This window comes from Amblyraja radiata, chromosome 5 (assembly GCF_010909765.2).
Source record: "Amblyraja radiata isolate CabotCenter1 chromosome 5, sAmbRad1.1.pri, whole genome shotgun sequence".
Taxonomy (NCBI): domain Eukaryota; kingdom Metazoa; phylum Chordata; class Chondrichthyes; order Rajiformes; family Rajidae; genus Amblyraja; species Amblyraja radiata.
In genome coordinates this window covers 23,558,139-23,573,040 of record NC_045960.1, presented here as the reverse complement: position 1 = coordinate 23,573,040, position 14,902 = coordinate 23,558,139, and the positions used below count along the sequence as shown (strand labels likewise).

The 14,902-nt window shown below is 41.4% G+C and overlaps 1 protein-coding gene across 13 annotated transcripts in view; it reads right to left on the bottom strand.

Annotated features, from left to right (window-relative positions):
• The window catches only part of LOC116973092 (regulating synaptic membrane exocytosis protein 1-like), a 408,478-nt gene that overhangs the window by 70,640 nt on the left and 322,936 nt on the right, over positions 1-14,902 (bottom strand). For 8 of the 13 annotated variants that reach the window (XM_033020788.1, XM_033020775.1, XM_033020780.1 and 5 more), the window contains 2 exons: positions 9,745-9,834; positions 5,560-5,637 (listed from right to left, as the gene is read on the bottom strand). The exons of 2 other annotated variants lie outside the window; for them this stretch is intronic. In XM_033020788.1, the coding sequence (XP_032876679.1) occupies positions 5,560-5,637; positions 9,745-9,834 (168 nt within the window). The remainder of the gene's footprint in view (positions 1-5,559; positions 5,638-9,744; positions 9,835-14,902) is intronic. 3 more of the 13 variants (XM_033020779.1, XM_033020784.1, XM_033020781.1) reach the window with 1 other exon arrangement.

Here is a 14,902-nt window from a genome sequence, read left to right as displayed (position 1 = left end):
TAACTGGTGTCCAGTTGGGAAAAGGGGAAGTACAGCAGGATATGGGGGTCCTTGTTCATCAGTCACTGAAAGTAAGCATGCAGGTACAGCAAGCAGCGAAGAAAGCGAATGGCATGTTGGCCTTCATAACAAGAGGAGTTGAGTATAGGAGCCAAGAGGTCCTTCTGCAGATATAGAGGGCTCTAGTGAGACCACACCTGGAGTATTGTGTGCAGTTTTGGTCTCCAAATTTGAGGAAGGCATTCTTGCTATTGAGGGAGTGGAAGTGTAGGTTCACAAGGTTAATTCCCGGGATGGCGGGACTGTCATATGCTGAGAGAATGGAACGGCTGGGCTAATATACTCTGGAATTTAGAAGAATGAGAGGGGATCTTATTGAAACATGTAAGATTATTAAGGGTTTGGACACATTAGAGGCAGGAAATATGTTCCCGATGTTGGGGGAGTCCAGAACCAGGGGCTACAGTTTAAGGATAAGGGGTAAAACATTTAGAACGGAGATGAGGAAACACTTTTTCTCACAGAGAGTTGTGAGTCTGTGGAAATCGCTGCCTCAGGGGGCGGTGGAGGCCGGTTCTCTGGAAACTTTCAAGGGAGAGCGCGATCGGGCTCTTGAAAATTGCGGAGTCTGGGTATATGGGGACAAGGCAGGAACGGGGTACTGATTGTGGATGATCAGCCATGATCACATTGAATGGCGGTGCTGGCTTGAAGGGCCGTATGGCCTACTCCTGCACCTATTGTCTATTAATTTAAGTGTATAACATCTGAACACATTCTACATCATTTTTGAAATGACAAAATAGGTTGACCCTCAAATTATAGCTTGACCAATTATTAGTTTCATTTCTACCCCAAGAAGACAATTACTTGAAGGAATCAAATGAAGTTCATAGTAAAAACAATGTTTTGGAATGCTGAGGATTGCATGCTCAGTATTGCCTGCTGGGTGTGATCGTGGCTTGTTACAACATTATTGTCGTCATTTCAGCATCAATTCATACTCTTCTAAGAGCAGAAGACAGTTGATTTCCTTTAAACTGGAACATTTGGATCATAAGAAATTGGCGACAGATTTAATGAGCGCATTGCACCAGGTTACATAAAAATGTCATTCATTACCACTTTTCCTGGCTCAAATCATTGTGAAAAATCTTTATTCCCCTGGTGCTCCTAGCATGACTGACATGAGGATAAATACAGCAATTAATGACTGCCACAACCATCACATTAAAATATAAACCATGTACATTTTCACAAAAGGATAGCCGGAGATTCTTTCTACATTTTATTTGCAATTCAGAGGTTCAGTTTGGAAGTCATGTATGAGATCTGACCGAGAATTTTATTTTCACCCGTATCTGTTTCTCAATTTTTGCTGTGATATTAGTATCGAAGATTCACTTTCAGGCTTGAAATTTGTTGGTCTTTCAACTTTTTTTTTGCTGGAGTACTGGATGATCTAGAAAGCTCATTGGGGGATTATTTACTGATGAAGGGCATCGTAGGGAAGCCTAGTTGCTTTCTACATGTTTACACTTAAGACCACTGCCTCCCAAACCATACTCAGGAGCCGACTTGGCTGACTACATCTCTCTCCAGTTCTGAATCATGACTATTGTGCTGCCATAATGCCAACCAGCAATTTCAACACAGGTGAAGGAATAACCCACACCATTCAGGTCTCCGCACTACACCAGTCAGAACTAAAATAACTCAGACATTTTGCAGGCTTTTCTAAACTGCTATTTAATCATGGAATCGGCAACAGTTGAGGTGACAGTTACTTTAATGGAAACGTATGATAAAATTAGCAAAATAATGATCACAAAAGTGTTTGAAAGTATGAATAGGACAAGTTAATTTTTGGGGACCCTTTGCCTAGATGTCAGCGACTTAAACTGACAATAAATTAGATGATACAATCAATTGAATGCCACCAAACTGGTGTCAAGTGAGATTTTGATAGCATTCACTGCCCATTTTCAAGAGAGATGAGCCAACAATTGACCGTCCCCTCAATGACATATTGTGTATTATTTTCAGTTTTTGCTGCTTTTCAGTTTTTGAAAGACTCCAGCGTCCTGACATGCCATGTGAATGAACAAGAAGAAAGAGAGAGTGGATGCTTAGAATGTCATGAAGGAATGGCCAGAATTATCAATGGCAGAGAATAAGTTCCAAACCAAAGGTCTGGGTGAGAAGTTCTTCAATGTGTGCTCCAAAGGGATTCTAACATTTTAATGCAAGCCCCTACTCCAGTGTTGTAGGCAAGGTTTACAGTAAAACAAGCTGAACAAGTATAATGACACAGAAATGACACTGCTTACTGTCGCTGTTTGTGGGGATACAGATCGCAGGAGAGTGGGAGATGATCCTTAAGAAGGGTTGAGGAAAGGACCATAAGATTGGTATCGGGTGATGTGAAGCAGCCCTCAGGTCAGGCATCCAGTAAATCATCGCGATTGGAGATGTTTTGAATGAGGAGTTGGTGCTGGTTCTGAGGGGATGATTGGGGATGGAGCTGAAGAGAAGTTCAGAGTAGGGGATGGGGAGAGGTCCAAGGGCAAAAATGAGTTTTGCAAGAAGAGGCATCTTCCTTACTTTGGCTTGCACTATTATGGTCTGGTTACCTAGTATTACTGATAATTTATTGTATTATTGTCATTGTATATTTATTTGTTTTGTTGTTACAATAATAGGCCTGCAGTGAGTAATCATTCCTGGTGCAAATGACAATTAAACAGTTTTAACTTTTGTCTCTTGTTTGGGAGTGAATAACTATGGATGAAAAGATCAAGAGGAGTTAACTTGAGGATGGTCAACCCTGGAAGTGACAGGTGAGAGTGGAATAATTATTACTGCGAAGGAGACCTCGATGCTCTGGTTATGAACTGCTATAGAACTGATATGCTACAATGCTCAGAACTATATTCTGCACTCTGTATATTCCCCTTTCATCTATGTATTGTACTTGAATTTGAAATGATTATATTTATGTACCGTATTATCTGATCTGTTTGGATTGCATGCAAAACAAAGCTTTTATCTGTATCTCGGTACACGTGACAGTAATAACCCTGTTGTATTTAGCTGCAGGTTTTATATACAGAACAATTTTGTGCTTGTCAAGTGTGCATTATGCTACTACTGACAGCACTGATATGCTGCACAATGGCCTTTATGGAGATCTAGAACTAAGCGTGAGAAACCACTGGATGTGGGCTGGGATAACAGTGTTCTCCATGAAAAGGATGCATCAATCAAATTGAAAGAAAGTATTAAGGAATTGCTGGAAACAAGCAAAGGATAACCAAAAGAATTATGAAGAGGGAGAAATTATAAGTATGAAGGTAAACTGATAAAAAAATGTAAAGAAGACAGTCCATACCAAGAATAACAGACAATCTTAAAGAGAGAAGAAGGTACAACCTCGAGCATTAGAGAAAAATAAATGGGCAAACAAATGGGAGTAAAGGCCAACAAATGGGAGTAAAGGCCAACAAATGGGAGTAAAGGCCAACAAATGGCATGGAGTAGATGGCCTGCATCCTAAGCTCTTGAAGGAAGTGGATGTCGTGAAAGTGGATATTTTTTGGTTGTAAACCACGAACATTCCCTGGATGCTAGATCACACAGGACTGGAAAACTCCAAATGTAACATTCTTTATAATTATACAGAAGTTTAGATATTCTGTGATTAATGTAATTACACAGATCAGAAAAATAGGATTTATGATTTCAAGCTGCATCTAAAATAAATAATGAACAGATTTTCATTAGTTAATTCCCTTGAATGATCAGCTTTGCACTTTTAGTGTTCATTTCCACCTTTTTCTCACATATTCATCGTTTATCCCCAAATGTTTCCATCCGTCACTTTTATCTGATCATTTCAGAGGATAGATTAGTAACCAGTATCTACAATAAATTCATGCAGATTCAGAGCCTGGCTGGTCACAATCTGGGCCCAGTCAACACTGAGCTGCTTATAGTCAGCAGTGAGCGGGGATCCGTTGTCTGCAGCGGGAGTCCCCTCAATCCCAGCGCAGAGCTAATGGGGGCATCCAGCTGTGATCTGCTTCACTCGCTGCCCTCTGACTGGGTATGTGCATGCTGGCAATGAGCTGACCCCATTTCCCAATTGGAGAGGTTGGCCTCCAGATTCCAGGCAAAGCTGTGTGATGAATGCAATAAAATCTCCCCCGTGATCCTTGCTATTTCTTGCAGGAACTCGGACAATGCCCTAACCATGGCTATTTGCATTGCAGCAGCAATCTTCCAAAGTGTTGCCCATAGAATTCCTCATGTCCTCCAAAGCAGAACTGGGACATAGCTAACTCTCTAGGGAGCTGCCACCAGCCACACCAGCCAACTAGTATGCTTGCAGGGCACTTCTGTCATGTCTCATCATACACCTGCAAACACTGTTTACAAGAGATAGCATGACCTGAGACGGACTACAAACTGTCCTCCTTGTGTGAATGGGCTCCCCAAGCAAGGCAGGCAGTGGATGGGCAGTGGATGGGCAGTGGGACCTCCTGCATGACAGCATGAACAGTGATGAGGCCTGGAGCCCAGTGAGGGAAGCTTGAACAACGGATGCTCATGGACAGAGGGAGACGGATGAGTCAGCTGAGGGGAGATGTAAAAAGACAGACTGGATTTGTGCTTCAAGTTTAATGAGCCTGTCCATTGCTCGGTGATAGCAAAGCAACACTGGCAAACACCCTCTCCTCCAGTTGCCTTGGGCGAGATAGAATTCCCCCCAGACTGGCCCGGCCAGAGAGATCATCACTCGTTTATCTGCACTGATGCTTGACGTGCCATGATTCACTACAGTCACCAATTTACTGCTGTTGGCAGAAGAGGTAAACTACTGGGACCACAATCATTGCCATGAGGATCTCCAGATCAACCACGACCCGGGGGAGGGTGTCATGCCTGACTCCTTCTCTCTTTTGATTCACAGTGAATCAATTGTTCCTAGAAAACGGGCATTTTTATGGGCGGGCTGGAGCCGGCTGGAACTGTGACAACACACAATGGTTGTCCTTCAGTGCCAGACAGAGCTGCTGCATTGACTGGAGATACAAAGGGCACTACACACTGCAAACACATGAGCCACAGGTCTGATAACCATTCTCTCAGACCAAGCCCGCAATGCACCAATAAAGTGCTATACTAATGCACTTTTTCCAAAGCAAAATAATTTCTTGCTCTATAGATTCCAACCATTCTTTGTGGACTGAATTACAATTTGGAATAAGATGGGAATATGATCTAAATTCAACAATCAGCAAATAATTATCAATACCAGGAAGCCTAAGGATGATACTGGATTCTAATGGTGAAATCCCCTCTTTAACACACCACATAGCTCTGGAATATGGAAAAAGAATTGGAAGTCATTAATCATAGATCAAAATTAAAGATTAGAATTCTCAGTTATATTTGGTATTGGAAAACACAAATTGAACTAAAAACAGTTAACTTCCAAATGAGCCAGCACATAGTTTTATACATAAATCTTGATGCAGACTTTGAATAGGTCAGTACCTGTCATCCTCTGGAGAGGCATGCTGGATGTGAATCCTGGGACTAGGAGGTCGTTTCCTATCTAGGGAGTGAAACCACCTTTTCCACCATGAAACAGGAAGATACATAGACAAGTTAAACAGAAACTGGGAACCAGAAACTGCCAGCAAAGGCTTAGCGGTAGATGGCTGACTAGGAGTGTACCCCATGTATCTAAACACAAGTAACATGGAAAGTAATTGAGATTTTACAATGATAATTCTTCCCATGAATGAAGCAAAGCTGGAAAATGGTGATGGCAAATGGTGATGTTGTCATTCCATCTTTAATGTAATTGTTTGGAATGTTTTCATCATATTTGCATTAATTTGAAGCAAAATGTACCTCAAAATTTTAATTACAGAGTGGGGGATGGATGGCAATCTGCCAATACTCGGTATTATGCGTCTTGTATAGTTTGTTTTCATCCCCACACATGAATAAATTATCAGAGGAATAGATAGGGTAGACAATGATAATGTTTTTCTTAAGGTAGGGATGTCAAAACAAGAGATCATTGGTTTGTGAGAGAGAGAAATTTAAACGAGAGGAAAGTTTATACACAGAGAAGTTGATATTGGGTATGTGGTTGGCACGGCATAGAAGGATACAGACCTAATATGGGAAAATGGTATTGATGTAGATGTAGATGGGAAAAATGGTTGGCATGTATGTAGTGAGCAGAAGGGACTGATTCTGTGCTAAATGTTCACAATGGCGGATTTATCAATAAAAGATGTGTCCCTTCCATTGTGTTTGAAGAATGTATCTGCTCCAATAGTGATAGACAAGGCTTTTCCCCCTTACTCTGACAGTTAGGCGGAAGCCTAGGGGATTAAGATTTTTTAACCAATCTGCTTAAAAATACTAAGGTTCAATTCCATTATAAAATATTATCTGTGCATTTGCCATTGTTGTTGACATTGAGAATCTGCCATCAAATGATGATAAAAACTGTGATCACTCAATAGGAATGGAGTGGTACAGAAGTTTGATGAAGTCCTGCTGAGGTGTTGTGTGTAGATGACACTAACTCAGAATCAAGGAGCTGAAAACTGACTCAGTGGATCTATGCTGACATCTCTAATTCTACTCAATGTAGAATTATGTGACATGTACAAAATGTTTAAAATGAAAGCTGACTTATTCACCACGTATGGTGCCGCTACAACTGAATGAATCACAAGAATGCTATTTTCAAAATATAATCATCCAATTTCTCTTGGCAATTTTTCTTCTATGGTGTTCTCCTAAACACCGGGCCCCTAAATCTTAAGACATATATGGAAGAGCAGGAGTTCTGACAGGAGGAAGCTAACGTCTGGCTATTCCTTGTCACAGAAGGGAGCCAAGAAGAGATAAGAAGGTATGCCTCAAATACTGTTCAGGGTACTGAGATACACATGTCCTTGGTGCGGATTCGGTGAATTCATCATTCCACACACTCAAAACACAAGCAATGTCCTTGTGTTTGAGGGAAGTAATTGTGCATGATTAGTACTGATAGGTACAATGATTGGTAAGGATGTGGTTGGCCAATGATGAATAATGACTGGCAATGCATGCAGAATCACACACCAGAAAGTACTACCATGTTAAAAGTGCATAAAAGCCTTTACACACACACGCACACACTTTACCTGAGAGATTAGAAATGGACATCTTAATAATTTCTCTTTTCCTAATAAGAAGTCCAAAAGCCAATTACACAACATTTATTGATAATCCAATGCAGAGCAATGGCTTGGAGGACCTTAATAATATGTGTTGGAATTTTGATTCCAATAAATTGATCACAGTTAGGGCTCTGGTGTTCCACAATGAACTACCAATATTTTAAACAGTTCCTGTTCTAAGACATGATTAATATGGAGACTATCTGTGTTCTGAGTATTATATGATCTGGGTTAACTGCAGCTCCCAATGATGCAGATTAAGGCCCTGAGACTTCTGCCACACCTGCAAGAATGACTCCAGTTTTCATCATTTTAATGAAGGCAAGAAGATTCTTTCAACTTAAGCTAACCACTGAAAGATATTTCAGGAAATGTAAAAGAAGTCATGACTGGCTAGCTAAAAGCTAAATTAGTGAAAGTTTAAGTTTTCTCCTTTCCACGTTTATGTCTTGCATTTTTTAGAAATGTTTTCCTGCAATGTAATCAAAATGGTGTGGAGATTGTAATTTATCTGCATTGAATAATGTGGGTGTGATTTTTTTCTGTATGAGTGAGCCAGTGGGGAAAGTATTGTGAGGGCAAAATTCACTCAAGTAACCGTGGATTATGCAACAGAAAAGGTCTCAGGAAACACTATGGTACGAGTGACCTTTTTGTAAATCAGGCCCTGGATTAGTCAAACTCAGCCAGGCTAGTATCAAAACCTACCAAGGAAAAACAGGATGACGTAAAAGTCATTTGAAAAACATACAAGGATAAGAAGGGGGTTTACTAGCTTGACCTTGTTTGACATCCGTGCAATGTTGTATTGTGTCTAAACACATCACCATCCACTCTACAAAACCATTCTCTGGCTGGGGCATCTTTCCAGTTGGCTGTTTACCGCTGAGCAATACAAGAAAACATCAAAGGACATCCTGTCAGCCTTGCAAAGCTGAGTAAACCTGGCAAAGCAGCTGAAGGTGAGGAAAAGGGAGAAGAAAGCTGCCACAGTGCTTGTACCTTGTGCAGTGCTCAGACAGAGCTGGGTGGCTTCAATGCATTTCACCTTCCCAATTTAAAGCCAAGCACTGTTTACACGCATCTTGTAAATACGCATAGCTTTAAGTTGCTCTGTTCAAGGATGAAGCACAGCCTAAGGAGAATAAAAACTCTAAATAACATGCAGAGAGGCCCTTAATATGTTGACGGGTTTTTAAACAATGCATTAATGCACATTCTTTACTTTTGTCTTTGATACATTTTGTTTTTCTCCAGTAAAATACTTGGCAGAGCTTGTGCACCACTGATTATTGTGTTTGTTTCTCTCTGCTGTCATTGAAGGATTAGGCTTTCCCATCATGATGCAAATATAAAATACAAGCAAGCACTGGGTTTCAAAATCCCTGGCATACAATTTTTTGACCTTATGAATATATTCCGATCAATTTTTAGGCAATTTCTTGAAATAAGTTAAATCTACCTGACATTCTAGCAGAACGTCACTAGAAAGTTTGTGAGACAAATCAAGTGATTTGGAATTAGCCTGACCATGCAGCTGACTGCTGCTGAGGGGGTGGTGATATTTTTGGTGGGAATGTTTGCATGGGAATGGATTTGTCATCCGGTGTCTGATTTGGGATCAGGGGTTTGGGAGTTGTGAGCAAAGGGTGGCTGCAGACTGGCAAGATGGATGGGGATGGATTTGCCAGCTGCTGTGGGCACCTGGCATTTCCACATCTTCTCTCTTTCTCTCTTGGCTCCGACCCCCGAGTTGCAACTTAAAATGTCTTTGACCAGTTCAGGCCATCTTTTGGAAGATATCCAGACAGCTGCCACAGAAGATTGAAGATTTCTGGACATTTCCTATCAGTGGCTCTCTGCGGGAACTCACTATACAACCACTAGCCTTATTGCCGACCAGTTCTATTTTCCCCGATGACTGCTCATACATATGAATAGGAGTAGAGAACTTAACTAATAATGCTGCTTGTACAATACGCCACTTCCTAAGCTTTATATTCCAATGAGGGGTTATCCCATCAGACCTGAAATTAATTACAGGCCAAATCGTATTTAAATGTAACTCAGAAACTCATGTACGTTTGCAGGCAGTGACAAAAAGGACTTACCTTACCTTGTAATTCAAGTTAAACTGGCAGGACATCTGCTTGGATTCTGTTTAAAAAGATTCAATTTCAAACTCCTACTTCTGTTTTTAAACACTAGCCACTGAGTAATGAGATACTGTCAACATATGAAAGGCTCTCTACAAGCTAGAGGAAGAAAAGGTAAGCAAGGAAAGCAAAATTATTGAAATGCCAAGCACTCAATGTGAAATATATACACAAGATTAATATGGTTCATGTCTGAGGATTTGCCTAAGCAAAAGGGCAGAAAACATTGTAAACACTCTATCGTCTGAACACGACACAAATCTACGAAGCCTACAGGGTCACAACTAAAGAAACATGGAATCATCAGCACAAGGATAAAAAAGGGTTCGATATACCTGTCTTGTTCTGGTGACTGTAAACTAGTATCGGGTCTCAAACAGTTGGTACTAGCACTCCTAGCCCTGTCAAGAGAGTGCTGTATTTCACTAATGCCAGTACATGGGATCCAATGGTGGAAGAGAAGTAGGACAGGGAAGGAAAACAAAGAAGGAATATAATGTTAGATCGTAAATCATAAAGCCAATGCACTCTTCAAAACATAATACAAAAACAGTTATGAATTCAATCATTAAAAAAAAATGCTGGAAAGTTGGAAGGATGAATGTCAAAACAATTCAGTCAAAAACAGAATCTTGGCACAGTTAAAGCAATCTTTGACAATCATTTGCTCATGTGGTTCCGAGGTGGTGTAACCCATTCATTAGCAAAAATCAATATAACAAGCGAGAGTTGGAGTGAGTTTGGGAGATAATGTAGCAGCATGGATTAGATGGCTTACAATTAGCATGCTGATGATTTCTGCTTGTAACTCCACAAAATGCAGCATGGTTGCACACACATTTCAATGTTTGATTTGGGTGTTTTTAAAACTTTCAAAGATATTGTAATACTGGTTCAACCCCCAAAGGTCACATTTCAAGAGCTGCCGTTGGGCTGCAAAGTTTCCTCTGAGCTGGAACAACACTTGTCTGCGTAACGGAATAACAATTGCAACAGCTAACCTTGGAGCTTGCAAAAGGTAAAAACCCATATTGTGGATTTTTGGCATTGATGTGTTCATTCAAGAAATAACTGAACACTGCAAAATGCCAAGGATCAGGTGAAAGAATGATGGGAAAATCTTAATGTCCTCTATAGACCAATATAAAAACATAATGGGTTTAATCATTCAGGGAGATCCTATTTTGTATGATTTGTCTGGACAGCATGCAAATCAAAGTTTTTCTCAGTACTCGTATCATTAATAAACGATTATCAATGCCATTAATGTGCTTATTATAGCTACAATTTTATATTAAAACTGCTGTATACATAAGCTCTCAGGCTGGAAACTATTAATATTTTAGCATTATCTGCAAGATTGCAGTGAATGTTTTTGTGTGAGCTGAGTACGTAAAGATGAATCAGCAGAAGACTGGCATGTAATCAGTGGAGCCAGCCCCACACTATACAAAACACACACAAATCAAGGAGATCAGTGATGCAACGACTCAGTGTATCAACAGTAACCTGACATATGGCCAACACCATCATCCCAGGCATGGGCAGAGTACTCTAAATTCTCATACAAAGGCAAAATATTCTGGTTCCAATGAATCTTCTATGAACAACCTTCTTATTCCCCCTCCCTCGACTCTGTCCAGGGACCGCAAGTGTCCTTTCAGGTTAGGCAGAGGATCACTTGCATCTCCTCCAACCTCAGCTACTGTATCTATTGTTCAAGATGTGGACTCATATACATCGGCGAGACCAAACGTAGACTGGGCGATCGTTTTGCTGAACACCTTCACTCAGCTCGCCTGAACCTACCTGATCTCCCGGTTGCCGGACACTTTAATTCTCCTTCCCATTCCCACACAGACCTTTCTGTCCTAGGTCCCCTCCATTGTCAGAGTGAGGCTAAATGCAAATTGGAGGAACAGCATTTCATATTTCGCTTGGGCAGCTTACAGCCCAGTGGTATGAATATTGATTTCTCTAATTTCAAGTAACACCGGCATTCCCTCTCCCTCTATCCCTCGCCCACCCAGGTCGTACCAGTTTCTCATTTTCACCCACAAACAGCTAACAATGGCCTGTTTCCTTTATCATCGTAACTAATTTGCTTATAAACAATAGGTGCAGGAATAGGCCAATTCGGCCCTTCGAGCCAGCACCGAGATTCACAGTGATCATGGCTGATCATCCACAATCACTACCCCATTCCTGCCTCCTCCCCATATCCCCTGACTCCGCTATCTTTAAGAGCCCTATCTAACTCGATCTAACTTATCTTACATTCATAGGTAACTAAAAATGCTGGAGAAACTCAGCGGGTGAGGCAGCATCTATGGAGCGTAGGAATAGGTGACGTTTCGGGACGAGACCCTTCTTCAGACATTGTTCTTTATCTTTCTACGTCATCTATATTTCTCGTTTCCCTTACCCGTGACTTTCAGTCTGAAGAAGGGTCTCGACCAGAGACGTGACCCAATCCTTCTCTCCAGAGATGATGCCTGTCCCACTGAGTTACCAGCTTTTTGTGTCCACCTTCAATAAAATGCTGTTCCGATACTTGAAACTCACCAATGACAATAAACTCTCCAGCTCTCATTGGGGTGCTTCTCAAATCATTTCCATCCATTGGTGACAATATCCTGTGCATTACCCAATATTTACAGCTGGACAACCCACCAAATTATGACTAATTTACCCACTCCGTCTCCCTCACTGATCCTGCCCTCCCTCATATTCCTCCCTTTACTCACTCAGACTACCAATACCAAGTTACACTACTCACGTCCTCACTGACCACCCTGACCTCCTATCGATACTGCACTCTCCTTCACCCACAATCCTCCCTCACAATGCCATCTTCCACACTCTGTGCTTCCTTCCTCACTTCTCTGGGCACTCACTCATTCACACTCTTCCCTCCGTTACTTATTCACACTGACATTCCCAGTGTCTTCCTTCCCTCTGTCCCTCGCACTCTTCCCACCATGCCACCTCCTGCATTCAATGCATCCTTCCCCACTGATATTGGTAGCCCTCACTCCCATTGCCCCTTCTCCACGCACAGTTACCATCTCATTTACACTGTTCTTTCCCTCCTTCCAGACTCACAGACCCTGCACTCATACAGCCTCTCCAGCGCTAATTCCCTCTCTTGTTCCATTTGTGACTTCCTTCCTTCCCTCCCTTCTTCAATGAAGTGTGGTTCACTCTCCAAATCTTTGATATAGTTTGTGAAGGTGAATCCTCAGCACCAACTTCTGTAGCTCACAACTCCAAAATGACGTTTATTCCCAATCTCTATTTAGATTACCGGTCCGGTACCGCATCCCCTCCATTGAGTCTGTCCAAAGCAAGCGATGTCTGTGAAGGGCGTGCAGCATCGTCAAGGACTGCTCTCACCCCAGCCACAGTCTGTTTACCCTCCTACCATCCGCGAGGCGCTACAGGTCTCTCCGTTGCCGGTCCAGCAGGTGCAGGAACAGCTTCTTCCCTGCGGCTGTTACATTACTTAACTCTGCACCCCCCCCCCTCCTCCCGGACACTCCTTCCCCAGAAAAATTGCACTACTACGACTGTATGTACGTATATTTATTTATTGCTCATTATTCTATGTTCGCTCTTCTGGGTAGATGCTAACTGCATTTCGTTGTCTCTGTACTGTACACTGCACAATGATGATAAAGTTTGAATCTGAATCTGAATTTCTGTTATTAACAAACCCTTAATAATCCTTAAATCCATCTCAATAACAGAGAATAACATGAAAACAGGCAGCAAAGAAAGGCAATTTGCAGTGGCTGATTAACCTATCCATCTGCACATCTTTGGATTGATCAAGGACACTAAATTCACTGGTAACGGAAGAATGTGCAATCTGCTCGCATACATCATCGGAGATCAGGATTGAACTTGGGTCACCAGAGTTGTGGGCAGTAAACTCTACTAACTGCGTCAGCCCACTCTGTGATGCAGAATTTTATCAAATGCTGTCTGAATGTCCAAATACATCATGTGAGTGCGCTTCACCTGAACTGAACGCAATACTCCAAGTGTAATCTCACCAACAATTTGTACAGCTGCATCATGCTGTTCAAACATTTGCACTCAATACCCTTCCTAGTGACGGTAAGTGTTCCAAATCCCTTCTTCACTGTCACCATGGCTAGCCATTTTTATGGAAGCATGCACCTATGCTCTCTTTTCCACAACTCGCTCCAGGGATCTACCATTGTCTTTGCAAGCCTGACCTGTTTTGACATATCAAAATACAAAACATCACACTTGTCAGATTTAAATTTTATTTACCATTCCTTAATCCACCTTCCCAGCTTATTTAGATCATGTTGTAAACTTAGATCTCCTTCCTCAATTTACCTATACTACCAATGTTGATATTGAAAACAAGAGGACAATGGCTTAGGGTTAGGGATTAGAGGTTTTGAGGGGATTTGAGAAAGAATGCTTTTCACGCGAAGTGTGATTTGAATCTGGAATACTAGATGAGAATGCAAGCAAAATGAGTAGTCTCACTCTATATAAAAAGTATAGACTTAGGGCTGGTAATGGGCATTAGTGTCAATGGGGAATTGATGGCCGACAGGCAATATGGAATAAAAGGCCAGTTTCTCTTCAAATTTGAGTCATACAGCATGAAAACAGGCTCTTCGGCTCAAACAGTCCATGCCAACTAAGGCACCTGCCTGTATTAGCCCCATTTGCCTGCGTTTGGACCTTATCCCTCTAAATCTATCCTATCCATGAACATGTCCAAATGTCTTTCAAACATTTCAAACATGTCTTTCAAACCGGCCTTGCTGAGTGCCCCCCACCCCCATGGACTGTCTCCCTCGGATGGTCACGTTGCACAGACACATCTGCACTTTAGTCTGTTTGAACTGTTTGAACTGTTTTAATGTTTTTTTTACAACCATGTTCTCGGGGTATCTATATCTAAATTTTATTAGTTATTTAAGCCATGACATCGGATGGAAGCTGCATACCAAATCTCTTATGTGCAATGACAATAAAAGATATTATTATTATTATTATTATTATTTATTATTATAATTGTACCTGGCTTTACCACTTTCGCTGGCAACTCGTTCTATATACCCAGCACCATATGTGTGAACTTGCCCTTTAAATCTTTTTCCTCTCACCTTAAGCCTTTGGCCTCTAGTTTAAACTCTGTCCGGTGAAAAAGACTGTGACCGTCATCTTATCTCTGTCCCACATCATATTATAAATCTCTATAATGTCTCCCTTCAGCCTGCTTCACTTGTGAATCTTATCAGCACTCTCTCTAGCCTAATCCACACTTCCTATGGTGTAGCAACCAGAACTGCACACAATATTACAACTGATGAAACATGATGTCCCAATTCTCATACTCAATTCTATTTCACAAAGAGTGGTGGAAACAGAGACTTTGAATATTTTAAGGCAGAGCTGCATCAATATTTATAAGTGAGGGAGTAGAAGATTATGGAGGGCAGA